Genomic DNA, 23,126 nt, shown 5'->3' on the forward strand with positions numbered 1-23,126 from the left:
TACCATCGCGTTATACCATCGGACGACGGATGTCGTCCGGCGTCAATTTTGGATATTAAAGCCGCTGTAACTCCAAAACTATTCCCCATTTTCCAGAAGAACCGGGCGGGGTCCTTTATATCTTAATTAGTACGATTGTTGTTTTATAGAATTGTATTATCACTGAGGAAGACCGTCATTAAAGGTCGAAACGTTTGCCTGACATTGAAGAATTTTATTATTTGTTTGCACCCGACATCCTGCGTGGCTCTTGAACACATTTTTCTCTGAATCAATATATTTTTTTGTTTACAAGTTATTATTTTTCAAAAACAAAAAAATTTTTTTAAATCATTTAATTTGGTAAAGATGTTTCTTTTATATTTGGATTAATAAGCAAATAAAAAGTTGAAAATTGTAGAAAATATATTAAAAAACATAATAATTTTGGAGAATAAATGGATATTTCATACAGGTAACACGAATATAGATAGATAGATAGATAGCTAAATGTTGATTGTTCTTCTTGGGGATACAATTTTTTACAAACGTACAAAAATCAAATATTTAGCCCTTTTTTAATTGCTACCTTAAACCTTTTCTTTTATAGTTGGAAAACGCCTTTATGGGTCCCCGGTCCTGTGGGGACAGGAACGCGGGGTACGTGAGACCTAACTAGTAGCCGGCATACTCACTAAAATCCAACTTTTTCCGGCGTCTCGGCTTGGGACGGATCGCGGGATCGAACTAAGCATGCACCGCGATTTGTCCTAGCTCAAACGGGTTCCCGCCTGAGAGCAGGAAACCCCCTCCGGAGTTAGCGGCCAGAGCTCGACCGAAGTCGAGCCCGTGCCACCCGAACCGGGATACCGGGTGTGCGTCGGACCTCCCTGGAAGAGGGCCCTAGGTGCGCACTTCCGCATTCCAAGTCCCGAGACGGGTCAGCCGGGCAACTACCCCGCCGCTGATTCCGCCCGAGGCGTACTTCCTCAACAGTGGAGAGGGTAGGGCTCTCTGTCCGGTTTAGCCGGCGCTGTGAGAGTCCCCCTCCCCACTGTGCTTTCCTGGCCATCCTTCCTTCACCTCTCTAAAGAAGGGAGAAGGGAAATGCAGCCGCGCCAGTGGGATTGTCTCCGGCGGCGACCAATCCGTCGCCGCCAGGACACTGGAGATCTCTGATTTCAGGCAGGGAAAGGGCGACGAACTCGCTTTCTCCCTGCCCACCGCCCGCGGTTTTTCGTTAAGGGGGAGGAGGTGGTCCCTGCTGATGTTGTTGCAGAAACCTTCTGCGCCTCCCCCCCTTTTGCCTCCTCTCTGGCGGCGCGTCAGGAGCCTCCTCCCGCGCCTACTCTGCCGCCTTTTTCTGCGACATGACAATGTCGCAGAAGGAGGCTACCGCCGCCCAATCGTCAGCATTGGCGAGCATCCGCCCCAGCATCGTGGGAAGGTCGAGACCGGCCTCTATCCTGTCGGCGAAGGCATGGCGCTCGACAGCCCAGGCCGGGCACACCTCTAGGGTGTGTTGCGCCGTGTCCCTTGCCTCTGGGCAGTGGTGGCAACTCGTGGTGGCCTCCCGCCCAACCTTCTCTTGCAGGTACTCTCCGAGCACCCATGCCCGGAGAGCACCTGCGTTACATGGAACGAGAGACCCCCGTGCCGCTACCCACCCATTCGCTAAGAACGGGACCAATGGCCTCGACCACCCTCAAGCCAGCCCTGGCGTGGGGCAGACGTTCCCGCCAGTGCTCGACCACCTCTCGGCGGGCCTCATTCCGCCAAGCTTCCAGCATCCGCTGGGTAGCAGGCTCGCCCCCGCGGGCAAGCTCCTCCTTCCACTCGTGGGTGTTCGCGAGGGAACGCCACATACGCCCACGGAGGCGAGCCCGCCAGCAAACACACCGCCTCCCAGGAGATGGTGCGGTACGCACGCGTGACCCTGATGGCCATCTTGCATTGCTCCCTTTGAAGCAACCCTATGTTGTTATTGTTGGCAGGGCCCCGCACCACACAGGTGTCCCCTACATTGCCATCGACCGCACCACCCCCATATAGAGACGGCGTACCCTCTCGGATGGACCGCGCAGGTTGGGCATTAGCCGGCTGAAACTAGAGACAGCGGCACCTAACCTGGCAGCCATCCACTCAAAGTGGGGCTGAAAGCCCCATTTCAAGTCAAGGATCAGTCCTAGATATTTCATCTGGGACTTCACCTCGACCCGAGTGCCCTCCACCAGGAGGCTCCTGAAACGCGGGCCTTTCTCGCCCCGCCCCCCGAGCCAAAGCACCTCCGTTTTATTGAGGGCTACTTTTAAGCCCAGGCGGCGGATCCTCCTCAGCATTATGCCGAGCCCGTCCTTCGCGGTGCGTCTTGCCTCGCCCCAGGTGCTACCCGAGACGACGACCAGGGTGTCATCGGCATAGCATACCAACGACATCCCCGCAGGGAGGCGGTGATCCAGGGCACGATCGTACCCTATATCCCACAGGATCGGTCTTAGGACCGAGCCTTGCGGCACCCCTCTACTGACCATTCTGCTCATGGTGACGCCGTCTCGGTCCCTGCAGGCGACCACTCGGTCGCCGAGGTAGGCCCCGACAACCTCCTCTAGGTAGGGAGAAACCCTTTTCCTTTGGAGGCCCTCCCTAATCTTCTCCTAGGGCAGGGTGTTGAAAGCGTTGGCAATGTCTAAGCTTATTGCCAATACCACCCTGCCCCGGTTCATCGATTGCGATCGACCAGAAATCTCAACCGCTGGATCGCTCCAACGGTTGATCTCCCCGGCCAAAAGCCGAATTGGGTGTATTCCAAGTCGGGGCCCACCGTCGACATATGCGTCACAAGGCGAGACGCTATGACCCTCTTGAAAAGTTTGCCCACCTTGCCTATCAGACAGATAGGGCGGTGGGCAGAAGGGTCAACCCGGGCTTCCCCTGTTTCGGGATAAGGACGAGCCTGGCTTCCTTTCATAGTCTGGGGAACCGCCCCAGTTGCAGGCATCTGTCAAAAAGGTGCCTGAGGCGGTCCCCCAAGACGCTGAGGGCAATAGCCCATACGCGCCCCGGTACCCCATCGGAGCCGGGGGCACCATTCTTCCTCCTCATTCGCTGGATGGCCCTGGTCAGTTTACCCTCGGTGAACTTGAGGTCTTCCGACCACCGAATGCGTTCCCTGACCAGGGCCGGGTCCTCTTGGGGGTGGGCCTCTTCTTCCGGATATGTCGGGAAGATGGCAGCGACAACCTCTCTTAGAAACCCCGGATCAAGCGACTCCGTTGTAGGGGGCGCCGCCTGTCGGTGCTTGTTCCTGACAAGGCGGTAGGGCCGCCCCCACGGATCCCCGTCTAGGGTTTCCAGCAACTCCCCTCAGGCATTGGCCTTGGACTCAGCAATGGCTGCCTGGAGGGCCTTCCTCGCGGCCCGGTGCACCCGGTAGAGCCGGACCGTTTCTTCCTCTGCCACCTTTCTTCTCCGACGGTACCTCGTGTACTGGCGACGCATCGAGTTGCACTCCTGTCTAACAGATGCAATCTCCGGCGTCCACGAGTACATGGCCTTCTTTTTTGGAGGCCCGCTCACACGGCACCGGGGCACGGCGACGTCGCAAACCTGCGACATCGCCTTCCGGAACCACTCCGCCTCCTCCACGTCGCCTTCCTCAAGGGAAACTTCCCAGGACTTGGCGATGGCAGCGACCATTGCCAAGTCCCCGTCCAAGTGCTTTAGGGACCATCGCGGGGGGGCGCCATCTGGTCTTTCAGGCCGAGCGCACGGCTCTCTCACCGGACTCGGTTAGGAGACCTTTTTTTTTTTTTTGATAACGGAGAGGAAATGCGTTACCGCATACCCCAGGCCCCGGGGGAGGCCTGGTGGTTATGTGGGGCTCTTCCCCGCCGACGCAACGTGTCGGCGGGGACATACCCACTAAAACCTCTCCGGGTGTCCTGCCCTGGTCCATGACTGGGGGGTTCCGGGAACGCGTGCAGCATACTTCCGGAGCCCCCCGGACCCGGTCGGCCGTAGGCCGATTCGTCGCGCCGGGTACGCCCTGACGTGGGCGCACCCGGCAGAGCTCTTGGGCCTGATCAGCCCTAGGTCGGGGGAGGGGGACACCAGCCCCCCCCCGCCTCTACCCTGGTTGTTTGGGGGTAAAGCCCGGGGTATCCGGCCCCCGCCGTAACCCCGGTCCTCTTCGCGCCGCACTATCGGCGGCGCGGTCCTCCTAACTACTCTGGGGGGGTGGGGGAGGGAGAAACTTCCCTCGCCCCCCTTCACCGGCGAGGCAGAGGGGGGGTACGGCTCCGCGTTACATCGCAGAGTCGTCCCCCCCGGACCGTCAGGTCGGGTCTGCCTCGCCGGGTTCTCCATTATATCGAGGGGCCCCCCTCCTCGCCCGACTGCGCGTCCCGAAAGCGGGGCCGGCAGCCGCAGGGGAGGAGGGTCGCCCCCTCGCCGTGTTTGCGCCGTCGCTCTCCTCCTCCTCCCTAATTGCGGGAAGGGAGGGGGCGACGGCAACTGATCGCCCGCACCCCCGCCGCTTTTTGGCTGACGGGCCTCTGCGGCCCGAAGGGCGGGGGGCGGGCCTTCTTCTTCTTCGGGGCGGCCGAGGGGGGAGCCAAGATGGATCATGGCCCCCGTCCCCGCCGCCCCTGTCGTCGTTGTAGTCGCCGGGGGGCATGCGTCCCTCCGGCCTCCTTTCTCTAATGGTTTCGGCCTCCTCCTTCTGCCGCATTACTTGCTCGCAGAAGGAGGTGACCGCTACCCAAGCGCTCTCCCTGCCAACCATCTGGCTAATGATGGCCGGCAGGGAGAGGTCGTCACCGACATCCCTTCGCAAGAATCCGCGCAGCTCCTCCCACGCTGGACAGTGCTCCACCGTGTGCTGCGCGGAGTCCCGATCGGCCTCACAGTGGTGGCACTGCGGCGTCGGCTCCTTCCTTATCCTGCACAGGTACTCACCAAAGCAGTCATGCCCGGTGAGCACCTGTGTCGTCCGGTAGGACAAGCCGCCCCAGGGGCGGCCCACCCATTTGTCCAAGTGGGGTAGGACGGCCTCTAAGATCCGAGATCCCGCCGCCGCCGGGTCATTGGCGAGACTCTCCCGCCAAGACCTCATGGCCCGCCGACGAGCCCTTTCTCGCAGTAGCGCGGCGACCCTGGGGGTAACCGCTCCCCCATGCAGGCGGACGGCCTTCGCCCTGGCATATGACCATGCCAAGGCGTCGGCCGTGAATTCCGCCGGGGGGGAGTCCCGCCAGTACTAAGGTCGCCGCGCTAGGGGCGGTGCGATAGGCGCGCACGATTCTCCGCGCCAGCCGCCGCTGCACGGCGTGCAGCACATCCTTTATGCGGCGGCTGGCCAACGCCTCGCGAAACCAGACCGGGGCCCCGTACAGGGCCCCGGCCATGGCCGCGTAGGCGTATGCGCGCCTCGCACCTACTCCCGGACCTCGGAGGTTGGGCATCAACCCTAGGAGGGCTTCCGTCATTCTGCCCAATCGCTGGGCCAATTTGTCGAAGTGCTCGACAAAGGGCCAGCGACCGTCCAGTTGCAACCCCAGGTATTTGAGGGTTGCCCCCACTCGGACCCGGCTGTTGTCCACCCGGACGAAGGCCCGGGGCGGTACCCGGGAAGAGCCATTATGAAAAAAAATGGCTTCCGTCTTCTCCGGGGCCACCCTCAAGCCCAGGCTCTTGATGGATCCGACGACGCAGTTCACTGCCCAATTGCCCATGGCAATCGCCATCACCCAGGAGGCTCCCCGGGCTACCACGAACGTGTCGTCCGCGTAACCAACGACGTGGCAGCCAGGGGGGAGGGCCACACGGAGCACTTTGTCGTATGCGGCGTTCCATAGCAGGGGGCCCAGCACGGACCCCTGCGGCACGCCGCACGACATGTCCCTCCGCTGCTGGAGTCCGGTTTTATCCCGGAACTCCAGCACCCTGTCCCGGAAGTAGTCCCGAACGATGGCGACGTGGTAGGGCGGCAGGCGAAAGTGTTCGCTAAGCGCCACCACAACCTCGCCCCAAGGGATACTATTGAAGGCGTTGGCGATATCCAAGGATATCGCCAACGCCACCTTCCCGTCCCCCGTGATGGATTCCGAGAGGGATTGGACTTGTCTGACTGCATCGACAGTCGATCTCGCCTCTCGCAACCCGTATTGTCCGGGGGACAAATCGGGACCATACCGGGACATATGCCGGATGATGCGGTTGGCAATGATTCGCTCGAAAATCTTACCCGCATCATCCAGCATACATAGGGGCCTATAAGCGGAGGGACTCTCTGTTGGCTTGCCCTCCTTTTTAAGGAGGACAAGCCGGGCCATCTTCCACCTCCTGGGGAAAGTACCTTCACGGAGGCACTTCGTGTAGAGGCCGCGAAGCGCCTCCCCTATTATAGAAGACGCCCGGGCCCAGACCTTGGCGTATATTCCGTCCGGCCCGGGCGCCTTCGCTTTCCTGCCGTTTATTCGGGCGAAAGCCGCGACCATCTTGTGTCTGGACACCTCCAGTTCCTCGGTCCATCTCGGTTCGGTTAGGAGACATCCATCACTATATACCGATGATCATACAAGGTCTCCTCATCCGAGACCGTCCATTCAGTAATTTTGCCGTGCGCCTCAGGGGAGCCCATCGTTATGTCCACGATGGAGCTCCCCCGGGCCGCCACACAAGTAGGCACCGATCCCCTGTTGATGATATGGAGGTCCAGTGCGGCAGCCCAGTTCTCCAACATCTCGCCCCTGGTGTCCGTGACTGGGCAACCCCAGTCAGCGGACTTTGCGTTGAAATCGCCCGCCACCAGCAACCAGTCTGGATGCAGGCGGCGGACGACCCCATCGATCTCCTCGATTTTGTCTTCAAAGTCTCCGTGCGAGATGTTGGGGGAGATATACACCCCCACGACCGCCCAATCCCCCCATCGGCAGGCGACATACCCCTCGCCCCTAGCTACAGGGACGAGAGAGGAGGCAGCGCTTCTTCCCTTACTGACGATCGCGACCAGCCCCGCCGTGTCACCCCGCCACCTGCTATCGGCAGGGGGGACGGCATAGGGCTCGACCACGATCGCCACCTCAATGTTCCACTCCACCATCGCCTGGTTTAACAGATCCTGTGCTCTGGCGGAGTGTTTCACGTTGGTTTGGAGGAGGCAATGACAGTCCATTAATGAGCCGTGTCCATCGCCTCCTCCTGGCTACTTCCTGCTCGCATTACGCCCGGTGCTGGGCCCTCCTCTGTATCTATGTTTCCTGCTGATGCAGCATCAGAGCTGCAAGAGTTTGCAGCTTCGACGCGCTTCTTGCTACCCTCCTTCTTCTCAGGAGGGGGATTACATGCCGGTCCTCCATAACGATGTCCCTCCGGCCTGCCCATGTCGGCGCACAAAGGACATTTAAACTCCTTCTCGCAGAGGCTAGCGACGTGCCCCTCGTCACCACATCTGTAGCACCTGCCACCCCGGTTTACCGGGGAGTTGCAGGTGCCAATTGTGTGTCCAGCCCTAAGACATTTGAAACACTGGGCAGGCCTGGCCCTCAGTGCTTCTACTCTGGCCATCACCCAGCCAATCTGGACACGCGCCGCCTCCGCAAGTTTCTTGGCTGCCGCCGAGGGGCATCTGATCCATACTGATCCGAGCCCCCCACGCGGCCGCCTAATAACACCAACCTGTACCTTCCAGGCTCCACATCCTCCTACTCTGGCCATAGCCTCCGCCACGGCCTTAGAGTCTGTGAGGTCATCCAGACCCGACAGACGGAGCTCAGTCATCTTCACGGGTCTGGGGATCTTCACCTCTTCACAGTCTAGCTCCGAGCGGAGCTTGGCAGCCAAAGCATCCGCCTTTTCACTACTGTGCTCCCCGGGGACTTCATAAATAGTAGCCCCGGTGAGCGCCCTCCTGGGTTAAAGGGACGGAATTCCTAAACTCCTGAGGTCTATGTTGTTTTGGACTTTGCTCAGGGCTGCTGCCACCGTGACTTTGCTGTTGTCCACCGCCGTAAGGACAACAGCCGCGCGTTTTGGGACCCTGATTTTAATTAGTTTAGAGGGGCCCGTGTCCGGCTTTTTTCCCGTCCTGGGAGCGGGTTTTTTGTTCCCCAGATGGGTGGGGGCCACCGTTTCCCTGTTCTTGGAAGCCAGTTTAGTACTTGCAGCCGTCTCGGCTGCTTTCTTTACCTTCTTCTTGGTCTTTCTGCCAAGGACCGTGGTCCATGCCTCTTCTTGGCTGGGAGCATTCCCCTCAGAAGAAGCAGGCGCAGCCGCTGTTTCCCTTTCCCTGAGTTTCTTGCCAGGGTTGGCCTTCTGGACCTTCTTCTTACTAGGTGGCACCTCCACCCTGGGAGCCTCTATTTCAGCGCTGCTCCTGTCCGGCTTGTCTCCCAGTGGGGGCCTTAGCTGCTTGTCGGGCAGCAGCCTGTCTTGGAGGGCGTCAAAGCGGGCACTTATCATAAGTGCCACCTGGTTTAAAACCCTGTTTATTAGGGCATCTTTCCTGTTCTGGGGGTCTTCTTCCTGGTTTGTAGGGAGTGCCACATTATGGTTCCGTGTTCCTGGGAGGCCCGCCGTCACGCGGTGCACGTTCGCCGCCAGAGAAACCGCAACGGGCTTACCGCGGCGGCTACCAGCCATCGGGGGGATCCCATCAGCCCTTGGAGGGAGGAGGTTGGACTCGGGGGTTTAAGAAACATTGATTGACTCATCATCCGACGAGTCCTCAATCCGTCTGGGTTTTCTTTTTGTTATTGGACCCTTTCCACGTGTTTCCGCTTGATGAGCGGCAGAAGTTTCTTTTGCTTCAAGCCGGCGTTTTACTTCGGCAAGCTCTCCCCTCAGGAGATCCATCTTTCGACGCAGCTTGTCGTTGGCCAACTGGATGCAAGCAATCTCCTCTGTTCGGGATCTTGTACCGATTTCTTTAAAGGCTCCTTCTATCATGGTGGCAATTTCCCTAAGGGCTTTTTTTGAAGTCCCCTTCACGCCTTTTTTGTAATCTGCCACCTCTTTGACCCTGGCCATGCCTGAGTTGACCTGACTCTCAGTCTCCTTTAAAGTGAGTTCACCGGGTTTGACCCAGGACTCACCAGAGGTGGGTTTAAGACCCAGTGCTTTGGCTGCTGTGTTTTCTTTATCAGCCTTCCATTGACGGTCTAGGTTCGCCTCCGCCTGTGCATATTGATCCTCCCTATCCTCCGCAGATAGGGTAAGCCTGGGCTTCTTCACCTTTCCTGGGCATTGAGAGGAGGACGCCCCCCTCCTTTTCCGGCTAGCCGATGTTAGATTTATCGCAATACTCGCGTCCGTCTTGGCGGACATGTCGTCATCCTCCCCTTAACTATAAATCGGAGGCATATCAGGTTGGACGACAACAGATACACCCTCACCACCGATGTAAGACCCACTAGGGGTTGCATACCGGTCGGCAGAAAGCACCGAGGAGCCCGCGGGCACCTGTTGTACAGGTGAGTACAGAGGGCCCCCCATGGGATTAACTCCCAACGTCGGGAGCGTGGGAAACTCCGTCAGAGTGAGTAGAGGGTTAACCGTAACGTTCTCCACCACTCTAGGGAAAACCACTTTGGGATCCCTAAAACACCCTTTCTCACTCACTTGGGTAGAGCTGAAAAGCTTGAAACCAGAGGTCACCCGCTGAGAATCGGTCCCAGGTCTTCCACTCCTACTATGCCAGCCGGCAGGCAAGCAGGCATGCCACCTTTCTTTTCGTTTTTATTAGGTATTGAAGAATAAAAATCCATATATTAGTGAAATCCCACGTCCCGTGACGGCTGCACCGACCGGCGTATCTCCCCCCCCCCCTACAATGTGGGAAGGGGGTGCCCCGGGTACTCCCGGGGGGGTCGGCTTATGGCGCAGGCACCGGGAATTACTCATCCGGTGCACGGGCCTCCAGCCCCTTACTCACCGCGGGCGGGGCAAGCCCCAGACTCCCGCAGCTTTCGGGGGTCCCCCACCTCCGACAGTGAGGGCACCGTCACGGGTGGCGCCACCCGAGGGGCCCCACGGACAGATCGGGCAACGGAGGCGACGCCTCCTCCGCACCCTAACCGCCGTGGCGACCAGCACGTCTGCCATGAGGTACACGGCCCTCACGACAGACACACCACTACCCAGTGTCCCGCTTCGGAAGGGGCGCCGTCGCAGAAACACCGGGCACTTGCGTCTCACCCCGAGCCCTGCCTCGGAATATTACCGAGCGGCCTTGGGGCCGGCCCGGCCCGCAACCTCGGGGAGAGTTTCCCACGAGGTGCGCGTCGGACTGTCCACCGCCGCTCTGACCTTGCCCCGGAATACTTCCGGGCGGTCCAGAGACGGCCCAGCCCGCTGGGTCTGGGAGTTCCGGAATCCCAACGGCCCGTCCACCATGTACGATGGGACCAAGACGCCCTGCTCCGAGAAAACTCCCCTCGCTGGAGCATCTGGTCCCGCAGCACTCGCCCCGGACCCCAACCTCGGAAAACGTCCGAGTGACTCCGGGGCTGCGCCGGCCCGAAACCCCGGGGAGAATTTTCCACGGGGACCGCGCCGGAGCATCCACCGCCGCTCCGACCCAAACCCGGATCAATGCCGGGCGGCCCGGAGACGGCCCAGCCCGACAGGTTCGCAGACTTCGAGATACTGCCGGCCCGTCCACCTCTCCGAGGTACCGACTCCCCCCATGCCAGGACGCGAGCCGTAAAAGCGACACTGTCCCCAGACACAGAGGTTATTGGTCCCCCTCTTCGCAAGAGGCCCTCCGCGCCATGCGCCTTGGTTCATGCGTTTGTTTTCACGCTGAAAAACGAACGCCTTCACTGGTGATCTCTTAGCCCGTTTCCCGCTAAGGAAACGGGAGCCCCCTCACCACGTCAAAGTGGATCACCGTCGAGGGGGAAACTGCTACCTTTTTTTTTTTTTTTTTTTTTTTTTTTTTAAGGGGGGGAAAATACTCATGTACCCCGGGTTGGCTAAACCACGGGAGTGTGGGACTCGGGACGCGGTACCCCTCGCCGGCACAGACCGCTTGCGCGGCAGAAAGTTGGCGAGGCCCGGCCCGCCTACCCACTAAAAACCCACCGAGCCCATCTCGCCCCGTTGCGTGGAGGGACCGGGATTGATGAAACACACGCCAACGTCCCTCCACTGGGGATCGGAGCATGAAGCTCCCCGACGCGCCAGTTCGTCGGGTTGGGAGTCGGGCTTTGCTGGCCCAGCCGAGATACGTCAGCCAGTAGGGCCTAGCCCGACCCCGGGGATGCGGAGCGAGGCATCACGCACCCCCGCGCCCATTTAGGGCCATGGAGCCGCTCCCGACATATCGCCGGTGCGAGCCCCACGCCCAGGGACGAGCGGTCGCCGCCGCCCGCCCCACCACCTCCCGTCCACGGCGCTCGCGTGGCCGGGCCGGACACCAGGGGAGATCCCGCCTAGTGTCGGGCCCCATCGGCCTGGGCCCCGTCCCGTCGCATCCCCCGAGCGCTAGGGGCAGCTAGGGACGGGCACCCGAGGAGCGGCACTATCGACGCTTCCCCTTGCCGAGGACGGGCGGCCCCGGGGAGGGCGCACTGGGCGCGCCTCCCTTGGGCCTCGCCTCCCTCGTGGCCTTACCCCCCCTCCGCTCCCTCTGCGGGAGTTGGGGGGGAGGGGGGACAGAACCACCCGGGCCACGGGGAGGTTATCCCCGGAAGCGTGACTCGACACGCTAGCTCCGTCGAGCGCGCCGGCCTCCTCGACCGCGCGCGATTTGGGCGGCGGGGGCTCCTCCCCGGACTCCGAAGAGTCCGAGGTGGACCCCGGCAGCCGAGCATCCCCCGCAGCCGGGGCCCATCTACTGGGACCCCGCCCGCGGGAGACGCACCCCCCTTGGCGGCCTCGGCCGCCGCCGGACCGTCGCCCCCAACGGCCTGAGCGCCGCGGGCAGCGTCAGCGTCCGGCGACGACGGAGGCCGCTCCATTTCCATATCCTCCTCTCTCCCCGGATCCGGGGAAGAGGGAGGAGGCCCCCCAGCTCTCCGTGGCATAGGGGTATTTTGGGGCAGCTTGGACCACCCGGACGATGGTCGGCTGCCCTATTGCGGGAGGCACACTCGGGACAGAACGGCGAATTCGCGCACTGAGCCCGAGTGTGACCCTCCCCGCCGCAATTGAAGCAGCACCGGGACCGGTCCGAATAACCGGGGCACCGGTGCTGCATGTGGCCCTGAGCCAGGCAGCGATAGCAACGCTGTGGAGGCGCCTTAAGCGCCTCCACGCGCGCAACCGCCCAGCCCAGGGCCACTTTACCCACTTTGGCGAGCCTCGCCGCCGCCGCGACAGGGCACTGCGCAATAACAGAGCCCATGCCCCGGCGGCCGCGAGTAACTCGGCCAACTACTATATCGGTGGCGCTGCATGCTCCTGCGCATGCCAGCGCCACCGCCACATCCTCCGGCAGGGTGGAGTCCAGGAACCCGGACACCCGAACACCTACCCTACGCATAGGGCAGGTTATCCGGATCCCCGGACCCCCAGCCACCCGCCTCATCTCGGCCGCAAGGCGCTCCGCCGCCGGCCGACTATCCGCACCGGGGATCTCTAAAAGAACACCCCCGGCCTGCGACACCCTAAATTTGAGGCCCAGAGCGGGCTGAGGGAGTATGTCCCCCAGGTTAATCGCCGCCCTGGACCTCCTAATCACGTCGGTGTAGGAGGCACACCCCGGCTCCACCGTGATTGCCACCACGGAAGAGCGCGGGATCCGCCTCCCCACCGCAGCCGGGGGCAGCGGACGCCGCACGGGACGTCCCCCCCCCAGGCTTCCCCCCCTTCGGCCCCTTCCCCTTCTTTTTTTTACCGGGCCGCGACCCCGGCGGAGGAGGGGGCGGCAATACCGCACCCCCCCAAGCCGAGGCACCCGGACCGGCAACGCCCGGCCGCGGAAGGGAGCGCCCACGGCCGATCTTCGAGGGCGCGGGGCGGGAGCCGACTTCTTCGTCGGCGCCCCCCCCGCAGCAGCCCTCCTCTTCTCTTTGCGGCCCACCACGGCCGCCCAACTCGGTCCGTCCGTAGACGGAGCTCGAGCGGGCGAGTCCGCGGGGCCGCTGGGTGGCTCGGGGGAAGTGGGCTCCTCCCGCGGAGCCCTGTCCCCCCGACGACCACCCCTCACTCTCTTCGCTCCGACGCCGGCCGAGGATGAGGCATAGTACGCCCCATCCTCTACCCGCGCCAGGCGCTTCTCCAGCTCCCCCATCGATCCAGACATCCGCCCCAGCAGCCCAAGCACCCTCTCCTCGAAAGAAGAGGGGTCGGGGACCGGGACGGATACCAGGGCCGGCGGGGGGTGCCAGGATGTGTCCACCCCGTCGCTCCGGGACGCAGCCGAGGGCCCCGATCCGAGCACAAGTGCTCGTCTCGCAACCCCCAGCTGCCCCCGTAGTTCCGCGACCTCGGCGCGGAGGGATCTGTTCTCTTCCTCGCGCACCGCTGCCGCGACTTCTTCTTGCCCCTCGTCGCGCCCGAGGCGGCCCATGGCCCGGTAGGCCAGGGTCATCACCGCTTCTCGGGCGAGATGGGTGCATTTCTTCATCTGTCCGGACAAGGCACCATGCATCCCTAGCTTGGTGCACTTCGTCCGGACGATCTCCACCTCTCGCAGCCAACCGTCGGCCAAGCCGGCCAGGTCGGTCGTCGTGCTGCGAGAGATGACGCCGATCTCCCGATCTAGCTCTCGGCGCTGCTCGGGAGTAAACAGTGTCGGGGGTATCTTGATCCGCTGCCTAGGCCGCGAATCTGACCCCCCGCCACTTCTTCATCCTCAGACGAGTCTCTAATCACATTGGCTCTGAGCCTCCGTGCTCGGAAACCCTCCATGGGCACACCGTGGAGACGGTCCTCGATGTCCGCCCCGTCCGAGAGGGGAGACGGAGACCTGAAGGGCCCGCTCCCATCGAGCCGGGGACGGCCACGTGCCCGCTTCCTCGCACGCTGAGTCCCGGATTCGGCGGGCACACCCGGAATATCCGGGGTGACCACGACCTCCTCCGGCGACTCAGGTGCAGGAGGGGAGACCGCCTCCACCGCGCCCTTGGAGGTTTGTAAAACCTCCTCTCCCTCTGGCCGGTCCACATCCACGATGGTGCCCGGAAGGGTCTCATTGGGTGAGCTAGGCTCACCCTCGCTCCCCCGGCCACCCCCGCGGATGCGGATCGGCGAGCGCGAGCGCGACCGACGTCGCCCCCCGCCTCCGCCAGGCTGATCGGCATCCGCCTCGCGGCGTCCGCCGGGCAGCCGGCCCGGAGACAGGGAGCGCGCCCGACGCGCCCCCCAAACAGGGCCCAATCCACCGATTTCCACCTCGCGGCGGTCATCAGGAGACAGGGCCAAAAGCTTCCCAGCGGGAGGCACGGGGGCCACGGCACTATAGGCCGGCTCCACCCCGGACCGCCCGCCGGGCAGCTGATCGTATCCCTCGACCACGCCCGGAGCGGGGGCCACGGCTCGTTGAGCCGGCTCAACCCCGCTTTCGTCCTCGGTGGAGGAGGAAATCTCCTCCTCCTCCGAGTCCGTAGGGACGTAGTCGTCAGGATACAAGGAGATCAACCTCCTTCGAATATCCCGCCTCCTACGCCTAGCCCTCCTGGCCTCGCGCCGGTAGAACGTCTCGTCCTCCCGGATCGACTCCGGGTGCGCTGTCGACCCCGGGTCGACAATGGCACCATCACTATCCGCGGTAGCCCTGTGGTCGGCGGAGCCCGCGGCGACTCCGCTCGACCGCCCGTCGGTAGATGACGACAGGGGGGGACCCGGGACAATAGCCCCCCCGTGCCGGCCCTGGGGTGTCCGATCACCCCTGGGCGGTAATTTTCCTTTGCGTTTACCCATGAATTTACCATATTGGGGTCTTATTTATCGAGGGGAACCCCACCCTCGCCCCGGAGCCTACTCAGGCCGACGTCCGGGGACCGTCGGCCCGAGGCTAACCATGGGCAAACGCTACGTCCAGGGCGGGGGGGACCGCCCGAGGAGGCCCCAGGCGTGCGCAAGCACCCGCCAGGGGCCACCCCGAACCAACACCCCCACCCAGGCAGCACGCCGCCTACCGACTAATGAAGCTGGAGTCCGGGACACGAGACGCCGCCCCGCTGCTACACGGAAAGACCCCACGCGCCCCCGGGCGCCACCCTTGGATTTTTTATAGAGGTTTACTCCTCGCGGCCCGGGCGGTGAGGCCCGGACCACCGGTCCATCCCGTACATAGTTTCAGCGCGTGATGGATTACGGTGTGTGAGCTCGGGCGCCAGGGTCGCTGAATTCCCTGAATCTGCGGCCTCGAGAGACCGCAGACCCCGTAGCGAGCTCGGGCACGCAGGAACGCCGCTTCCTGTATCCGGAGTCGGTCCGCAGCCTCGGAAGACCACGGACCGATCCCGGACCCCTACGGGCAAGTATAATTAAGGACAATAGTAATAGTGACTAGGGACCAATTGTACTTTTATTTTCTTTTATTATCATGTGTGTGCAATAAACATTATATTATGTTAATCGGCATAAGTGATTTGCGCAACCGACATTGATAAGTCCCATCCACATGTCACTACCTGAAACAAGAAGTGCATGAACATTAAACTCAGTGCACGAAAACGAAATAATAAACTTACCTGTGTACCGACGAACATTACGCAGCGGCGTAATCAATCCCACGACGACCGTTGACAGGAAGGACGAGCCTGGCCAATCACGTACGAGGATTCCTGAAACAGAGGGAAACTACAATTACATACTACACCTTGGTAATTAGAGGGTCAAATTACCTGGCGACCGTGAAATTCACGCAGGATTCATCTTAAAGGTAGGTGAAATAACCTGTAAAGTGAAAATTCGGAAATTAGCATTTGTTCGTCCGGTCACACCCCCTCCTTTTCCGGCTAGCCGATGTTAGATTTGTCGCAATACTCGCGTCCGTCTTGGCGGACATGTCGTTATCCTTCCCTGAACTATAGATCGGAGGCATATCAGGTTGGACGACAATAGATACACCCTTACCACCGATGTAAGACCCACTAGGGGTTGCATACCGGTCGGCAGAAAGCACCGAGGAGCCCGCGAGCACCTGTTGTACAGGTGGGTACAGAGAGACCCCATGGGATTAACTCCCAACGTCGGGAGCGTGGGAAACTCCGTCAGAGTGAGTGGAGGGTTAACCGTAACGTTCTCCACCACTCTAGGGAAAACAACTTTGGGAACCCTAAAACACCCTTTCTCACTCACTTGGGTAGAGCTGAAAAGCTCGAAACCAGAGGTCACCCGCTGAGAATCGGTCCCAGGTCTTCCACTCCTACTATGCCAGCCGGCAGGCAAGCAGGCATACCACCCTTCTTTTCGTTTTTATTAGGTATTGAAGAATAAAAATCCATATATTAGTGAAATCCCACGTCCCGTGACGGCTGTACCGACCGGCGTATCTCCCCCCCCCTACAATGTGGGAAGGGGGTGCCCCGGGGGGGTCGGCTTATGGCGCCGGCACCGGGAATTACTCATCCGGTGCACGGGCCTCCAGCCCCTTACTCACCGCGGGCGGGGCAAGCTCCAGACTCCCGCAGCTTTCGGTGGTCCCCCACCTCCGACAGTGAGGGCACCGTCACGGGTGGCGCCACCCGGGGGGCCCCACGGACAGATCGGGCAACGGAGGCGACGCCCCCTCCGCACCCTAACCGCCGTGGCGACCAGCACGTCTGCCGTGAGGTACACGGCCCTCACGACAGACACACCACTACCCAGTGTCCCGCTTCGGAAGGGGCGCCGTCGCGGAAACACCGGGCACTTGCGTCTCACCCCGAGCCCTGCCTCGGAATATTACCGAGCGGCCTTGGGGCCGGCCCGGCCCGCAACCTCGGGGAGAGTTTCCCACGAGGTGCGCGTCGGACTGTCCACCGCCGCTCTGACCTTGCCCCGGAATACTTTCGGGCGGTCCAGAGACGGCCCAGCCCGCTGGGTCCGGGAGTTCCGGAATCCCTACGGCCCGTCCACCATGTACGATGGGACCAAGACGCCCTGCTCCGGGAAAACTCCCCTCGCAGGAGCGTCTGGTCCCGCAGCACTCGCCCCGGACCCCAACCTCGGAAAACGTCCGAGTGGCTCCGGGGCTGCGCGGGCCCGAAACCCCGGGGAGAATTTCCCACGGGGACCGCGCCGGAGCATCCACCGCCGCTCCGACCCAAACCCGGATCAATTCCGGGTGGCCCGGAGACGGCCCAGCCCGACAGGTTCGCAGACTCCGAGATACTGCCGGCCCGTCCACCTCTCCGGGGTACCGACTCCCCCCATGCCAGGACGCGAGCCGCAAAAGCGACACTGTCCCCAGACACAGAAGTTATCGGTCCCCGTTTTCGCAAGAGGCCCTCCGCGCCATGCGCCTTGGGTCATGCGTTTGTTTTCACGCTGAAAGACGAACGCCTTCACTGGTGATCTCTTAGCCCGTTTCCCGCTAAGGAAACGGGAGCCCTCTCACCACGTCAAGGTGGATCACCGTCGAGGGGGAAACTGCTACCTTATATCTAACCTAACTTACCCTTTTTTTTTACATGGGGAAATTCTTATGGATACCCCTCTCTTCCGGGGGTAAGGGCGGCGGTTATGCCGGACTCTTACCGGCTAAAACCCCATGGTGGTCTACCTTTACATGAGACGTGAGGGGCGCCCCGGGCTTGCGAAGGCATACTCCAACGGGCGCCCCCCAAGCCTTTTTCCTTCTTCCATTTGACGCGGGAGAGGGCCGTCCTGGCTGGAGACCGTTGCGGGACCACCACGCAACGGTCTCCCCTGCCGTGGAGCTGCGTGCAATGGGATAGGGTGCCCCCGCACCCGATCCCTGCAGCTCCCAGCAGTCTTGGGCTGGAGGGCCAGGCATATCTCGCCCGTTCCTCCTTCCAGCCCGTGACTGTTATAGGGAGTTTTTATGAGGCCCATGCATATGCTCGGGCTCTCCTCCCCGGTCTCTTTTTGCGGCAGGGAGCGGCGTTTGGGGCCGACTCCTTCCTTCTCCAGTTGCTCTCCTTCTGTGAGATGACAGACTTACAGAAGGAGAGCGCGGCTGCCCAGTTCTCCTCCCCTTCGAGCATGGCACGCACCATGCTCTCTAGGGAGAAGTCAGCCTGGGTGATGTCCAGGGCCCGGAGTAAAACTTCCCGCTCCTCACTACATTTTAGGCGTAATTCCTGCAACTCATGCTCTATTCTATTGAATTCCTCCTGTCTTTCACGCAATCTTATCACTTCCGCGTTTAAAGCGTTATACTGGCTTAATTGTTCTTTTATTTTTCTAATTTTGTCCTCCATTTTTATTTTTTCACCGATACTTTGCCTTTTATCAATCCTTTTTGTACTAATGTTTTTCTCAATACCTTCCGCCGCTTTCTTAGCCGAATTACGCGTATCCATTCGAATCACTCATACAGTCATCCAAGGCCACATTCCGATCTGAGAGTCAATATTTACCGTTTTCTAACTTTTCGTTCGGGCGCCAAATGTAACGTAAATCGGGTTTAGGAGACCAAGAATGAATGCACAAGCGATCCAATGAATTGAAGGATTAATTATATTTGCGATATGCCTCAAGACAATGGACTGAACAAAATTGATTGGACGCAGTCCCACAGGCGGGACCAACGATTATCGAAACGTATCGTATGCGCGCGGATCATTAAGAGAGAGAGAGTACGACCTGACGTGATTTTCGATGTCGAAGCGCCGTGAAAGCGAAGGCGATTTTGCACCTTTGATGATAGTCAAACCCAGTGCTGCGATGCCGTGCTGTTGCTTGATTCGGAGCTGCAGGACCTCACACGTTCTCCCGTGTTCGGTGTTCCGCGCCTTGCGTCCGGCTCCGTCGGCGCTTTTTCTTGGGAATCTTCTTTATCCTCCTAGACCCCGGAGCTCGCGTCAGGGCATCCCCGACTACGCCTCACGAATTCCGGACTTCTTCCGAATTAGATCTTTCGCCCAGGCCAGTCCGAACACCTCTAATCTGATTCTCCTGTCCCCGGCTCCTTTCCTTCGCCACGCTCCCGTCCTGCCATTACTTTTATTCTTCTATCTCCTTCTCACATTCCATCGCTCGCCTCGCTCGTCGCGCTTTTCCCTTTCCGCTGGGCACATTTCCCACTTTCTCCAAAACCTGTCTCTCTCCTCTCTCTTCCTACTCTCTCTGTTACGCGCCTCGCAATTCCATTGAACGCTCTAATTCGGTACATTCTCTTACTCTCTCCCTCTCTTTATTTTCTTGCCCTTCTTGTAGTACCTTTCGCACTTCCCCCCTCAACACCTACCACTCTCTCTCCCTCTTCTCTTCCTCCAGAGCTCTCTCTACCTTTTCCCTCCAAATAACTCCTTTCCTACCTTTGTCTACTCCCATCACTTTACTTTACAATCTCTTCCTTCAAACTTTTACCCTCCCCTTTAACCAAAATCACTGGGAAGTTGTCCGAGTCCACATTCTCCGCCACCTCCACCCTTAAAAATCTATCCCATACTTTCCCATTTCTTGTCACGTAGTCTAGTACCGATTCCCCTCTTGCTCCTGCGTACGTCCACATCGTCTCCCTATCTCCTTTACCGCACCCATTATACATAAGCCGTCTTATTTCCTTCAATTTCTCAACCAGTACTCTTTTTTCTCTGTTTATTTTTTTATCCCTTGACTTTCTCCCTACCTATTTCCCTCTTTCGTCTCTCCGCTCCAACCACCCGTCCAACTCCCCCGTCCTCGCATTAAAATCCCCACTCATTATCGTTCTCATTCCATCCCTCTTCTCCTCCACCCAATCCCTAATTCTAGCCCATTTCTTTTCCAAGTCTTTATTTACATAAACCCCAATAGTACTCCACCTCTCCTCTTTATTCTTATCTTTGTTGTTATTATCTCTTCTATTTCTTCCAGCTTTTTTTCCTCTATCTTCTCTATCTCTTTTCTTACTCCCATCTACATCTCCCCCCATTGCCCTACTTTTCTTATTTTTCCTTTTAACTAGTTGCACGTTCGATTTAAATTCCCTTGGTAACCTTTGTTTCACTTTGTCTCAGCATTTTATCTCTATCCACGTTTCTGCTAACACCACCACATCCCATTCCGCAATCCCCCTCCAGAAATATTTATCTTTATTTCCTACTCTTGCCACGTTCCAAAAAGCTATTTTCCTTATCCTCATCTTCTCAATATTTTGTTCTCTATCTTGCCTTCTTTTTTCCCTAGCGTCCCTTTTCCTCTCTACTCTCTTTTCCTCAATATTCTCCTCGTTGTTCTACTACCTGCCTACCTCCCCCGTTATCCTCTTTTTTTCCTTGCTTTTTTCCTTTTACCACCCTCTTTTTTCCTTTCTTTGTATTCCTCATCATTCTGCTTTCTCTTTCCTTTTTTAATCTATCCCTCAAAATTTCCCCTTTTTTATCCCACAACCACTATTCACCTTATATTTTCACTTTATTATTTCCTACGAACATCCTTGCCCTTTTCTCCCTCCTCCATCCTTGCCCCTTGCACCCTCCTTTGGTCTAGCCACCTCCCTCATCTTCCATCTGCTTTGCCTCTCTTTCCATGTTAAATCATCCTCTATCCATATTTTTTTTCCTTTCAACACCTTCTTTCTCATAACCTTTTTCTTTTCTATCTCCGATTTTAATCTCCTATTGCCATTTCCCCCATTGCTCTCTGCCTGCCTTAATCCTTTTTACCTCCTCTATCTCTACTTATACCCTAATTTTTTTAAGTATCTCCCTCACTTTATTCTCCACTTTTTCTCCATTTTCCTTATATCCTTTTAACACTACATTCCTTCTTTTTTCCTGTTTTTCTTTCATTTCAAAATCATTTTAATTTTCCTAATTTTCTCCTCCATTCCCCGGCTTTTTCCCCCCTTATTTTTTCTCTTTCCTTACTCTCTAGCTCGTTGACCTTTTTTTCTAATTTCTCTATTTCCCTCCCCTCTTCGTTTATTTTTAGCCCTTTCTCCCACTTTTTCTCCAGTTATTTTATTCTTTTCTCCATCTTACCTCTTTCCACCCTTCAATCTTTTTCCGCCTTTCTTATCTCCTCTAACTTTTTCACAATGCCTTTTAAGCTCTCCTCCATCCTCTCCTATTTCCTACTACACCTCTCTCACCTCTTCCATCATCAATATCACCTCCCCTCCCTCTCCCTTCTTCTTTCTCTTGGCGGCGTTCTTGGTGTTTTTTTGCTTCTCTTAAATTTATCTTCTTCCTCCTTTTTAGTTTCCTCTATCCCCTCCGTCATATCTCTTTTTCTTTTTCATAATTCCAAACTTCCACTGCATTTTCTTCTTCTCAATTCTTTTAAATCCCCTCTTTTCAACCCCTTCCTTACCTCTTTCTTCGCCACTTCCATCAACGCTGCTATTTTGGTTTTGTCCATTCTTCCTCCTACTCCTGCTTGGTTTCCGCTTTTTTCTATTTCCTTATGACGTCTTCCAATTAGACAAGCCAAACGGAATGCGTTTATGAACGCATTACTGTGCGTACGCGCCTTTACTCGTGCGCGCTTCGTCTTCTTTCCTTCCCCCCCTTTCTCACTCCCAGCTTTTTCACACTTCTTAACCTTTCAATCTTACGTACAGACCGTGCCATTAATGCCTGGGTCACCCATTTTAGGGACCTCGTTTTTTTCTTGTTTATTTACGTTCATGACCGAATTTTGCGCGCGACCACGAATGTGTCGTGGTGTTAGTAGTGTTTTGACAGCTAGCCGTTTTAACCTCGATTTTGATTGGTCAAATTTCTGAAATATTCTAAAAGAATATTTAGTAATAAAGCCAGTTGTCCATTAGGAATTAAAGAAAATTACTCAATTTAATCGAAAGGAAGTGAATTGAAGCATTTGATACGTCAGATAAGTAGTATTAAAAAAAATAAAATAAAATTGCTAATAAATTGTTTGTTATTAAGAAAATATATTTTGTGAGCTGTTTTTCTTATTTACAGGTAATAATAAATAAGCGGAAGGAGTTAACAACGGAGCGTTTGGGACAACAAGCATTTTATTAGATACAAGAACAGAAATAATACCTATTCATGAGATATTTGACAGAATGTAAAGTAGTTCAATATTACTGATTTTGCAAGAATGGATATTGTATGGTTGGATATTGTGTGCATGTAATAACAATCATTCGATATCTGAGATATGCATAATATCTTGACAAAGATATCTATGAGCTAGCTAGCAAGATCAGCTAACGATGTATTTGTTGAGTTTTAGTGAACTGATAATAAAAAAGAAGTAAATAAAGTTTATATGTTTGCCAGGACCCAAGTTTGGCAAGAGAGCATGACGTTTTTTCTTGCTGAAAGGCCAGTAGAGTCCAGAGCGTTCATCTTAGTGCTCGCATGCCATTATCTTTATACTTTGTACTATGAGCAGCTGGACAAAGGGAATGCATCAATGCACTGCTATGTTAGAAAATGTTGCAACCAGCTATGGACATTCCTCTTCAGGGTTTCAGCACCTGAGGCGCCTGGAAAAATTAGTATACCACTTAAGAACAACATTGTTCAATGTTTAAACAGGTTTAAATTAATATATTATTTTTTGATACATACGTATTTTAAAATTACCTGCACTCTTGTTTAGACGCTCATATTGATTGTATGTATTAAAGAATAATATATTAATTTAAATCTGACTGAGGAACGAACAATGTTTTCAAGTAGTATACTAATTTTTCCAGGCGCCTTAGGTGTGGAGGCTCTGAAGAGGGATGTCCATAGCTGGTTGCAACATTTCCTAACATAGCAGTGCATCGATGCATCCTCGTTGTCCAACTGCTCATTGTACAAAATATAATGATAATGGCATGCGAGCACTAAGATGAATGCTCTGGACTCTACCGGCCTTCCAGCAAGAGAAAACGTCATGCTCTCTTGCCAAACTTTGGTTTTGGCAAACATATAAACTTTATTTACTTCTGTTTTATTATCAGATTCTCTAAAATTAAATAAATACATCGTTAACTGATCTTGCTAGCTCATAGATATCTTTGTCAAGATATTGTGCATATCTCAGATATCGAATGATTGTTATTACATGCACACAATATCCAACCATACAATATCCATTCTTGCAAAATCAGTAATATTGAACTACTTACCATTACATTC

At 57.0% G+C, this 23,126-nt stretch overlaps 2 protein-coding genes across 2 annotated transcripts; both read right to left on the bottom strand.

Moving 5' to 3' along the window:
• Positions 1-6,520: 6,520 nt before the first annotated feature.
• LOC113002890 lies at positions 6,521-7,153 on the bottom strand. The gene has a single exon (XM_026130004.1). The coding sequence runs from the start codon at positions 7,151-7,153 to the stop codon at positions 6,521-6,523; it is 633 nt and encodes a 210-aa protein (XP_025985789.1).
• Positions 7,144-7,885, bottom strand: LOC120359959 (uncharacterized protein C683.02c-like). The gene has a single exon (XM_039459445.1). It carries the CDS (start codon positions 7,756-7,758, stop codon positions 7,153-7,155), a length of 606 nt encoding a protein of 201 aa, XP_039315379.1. The 5' UTR covers positions 7,759-7,885; the 3' UTR covers positions 7,144-7,152.
• Positions 7,886-23,126: the final 15,241 nt, after the last annotated feature.

This window comes from Solenopsis invicta, unplaced genomic scaffold, assembly GCF_016802725.1.
Source record: "Solenopsis invicta isolate M01_SB unplaced genomic scaffold, UNIL_Sinv_3.0 scaffold_399, whole genome shotgun sequence".
NCBI classification, from domain to species: Eukaryota; Metazoa; Arthropoda; class Insecta; order Hymenoptera; family Formicidae; genus Solenopsis; species Solenopsis invicta.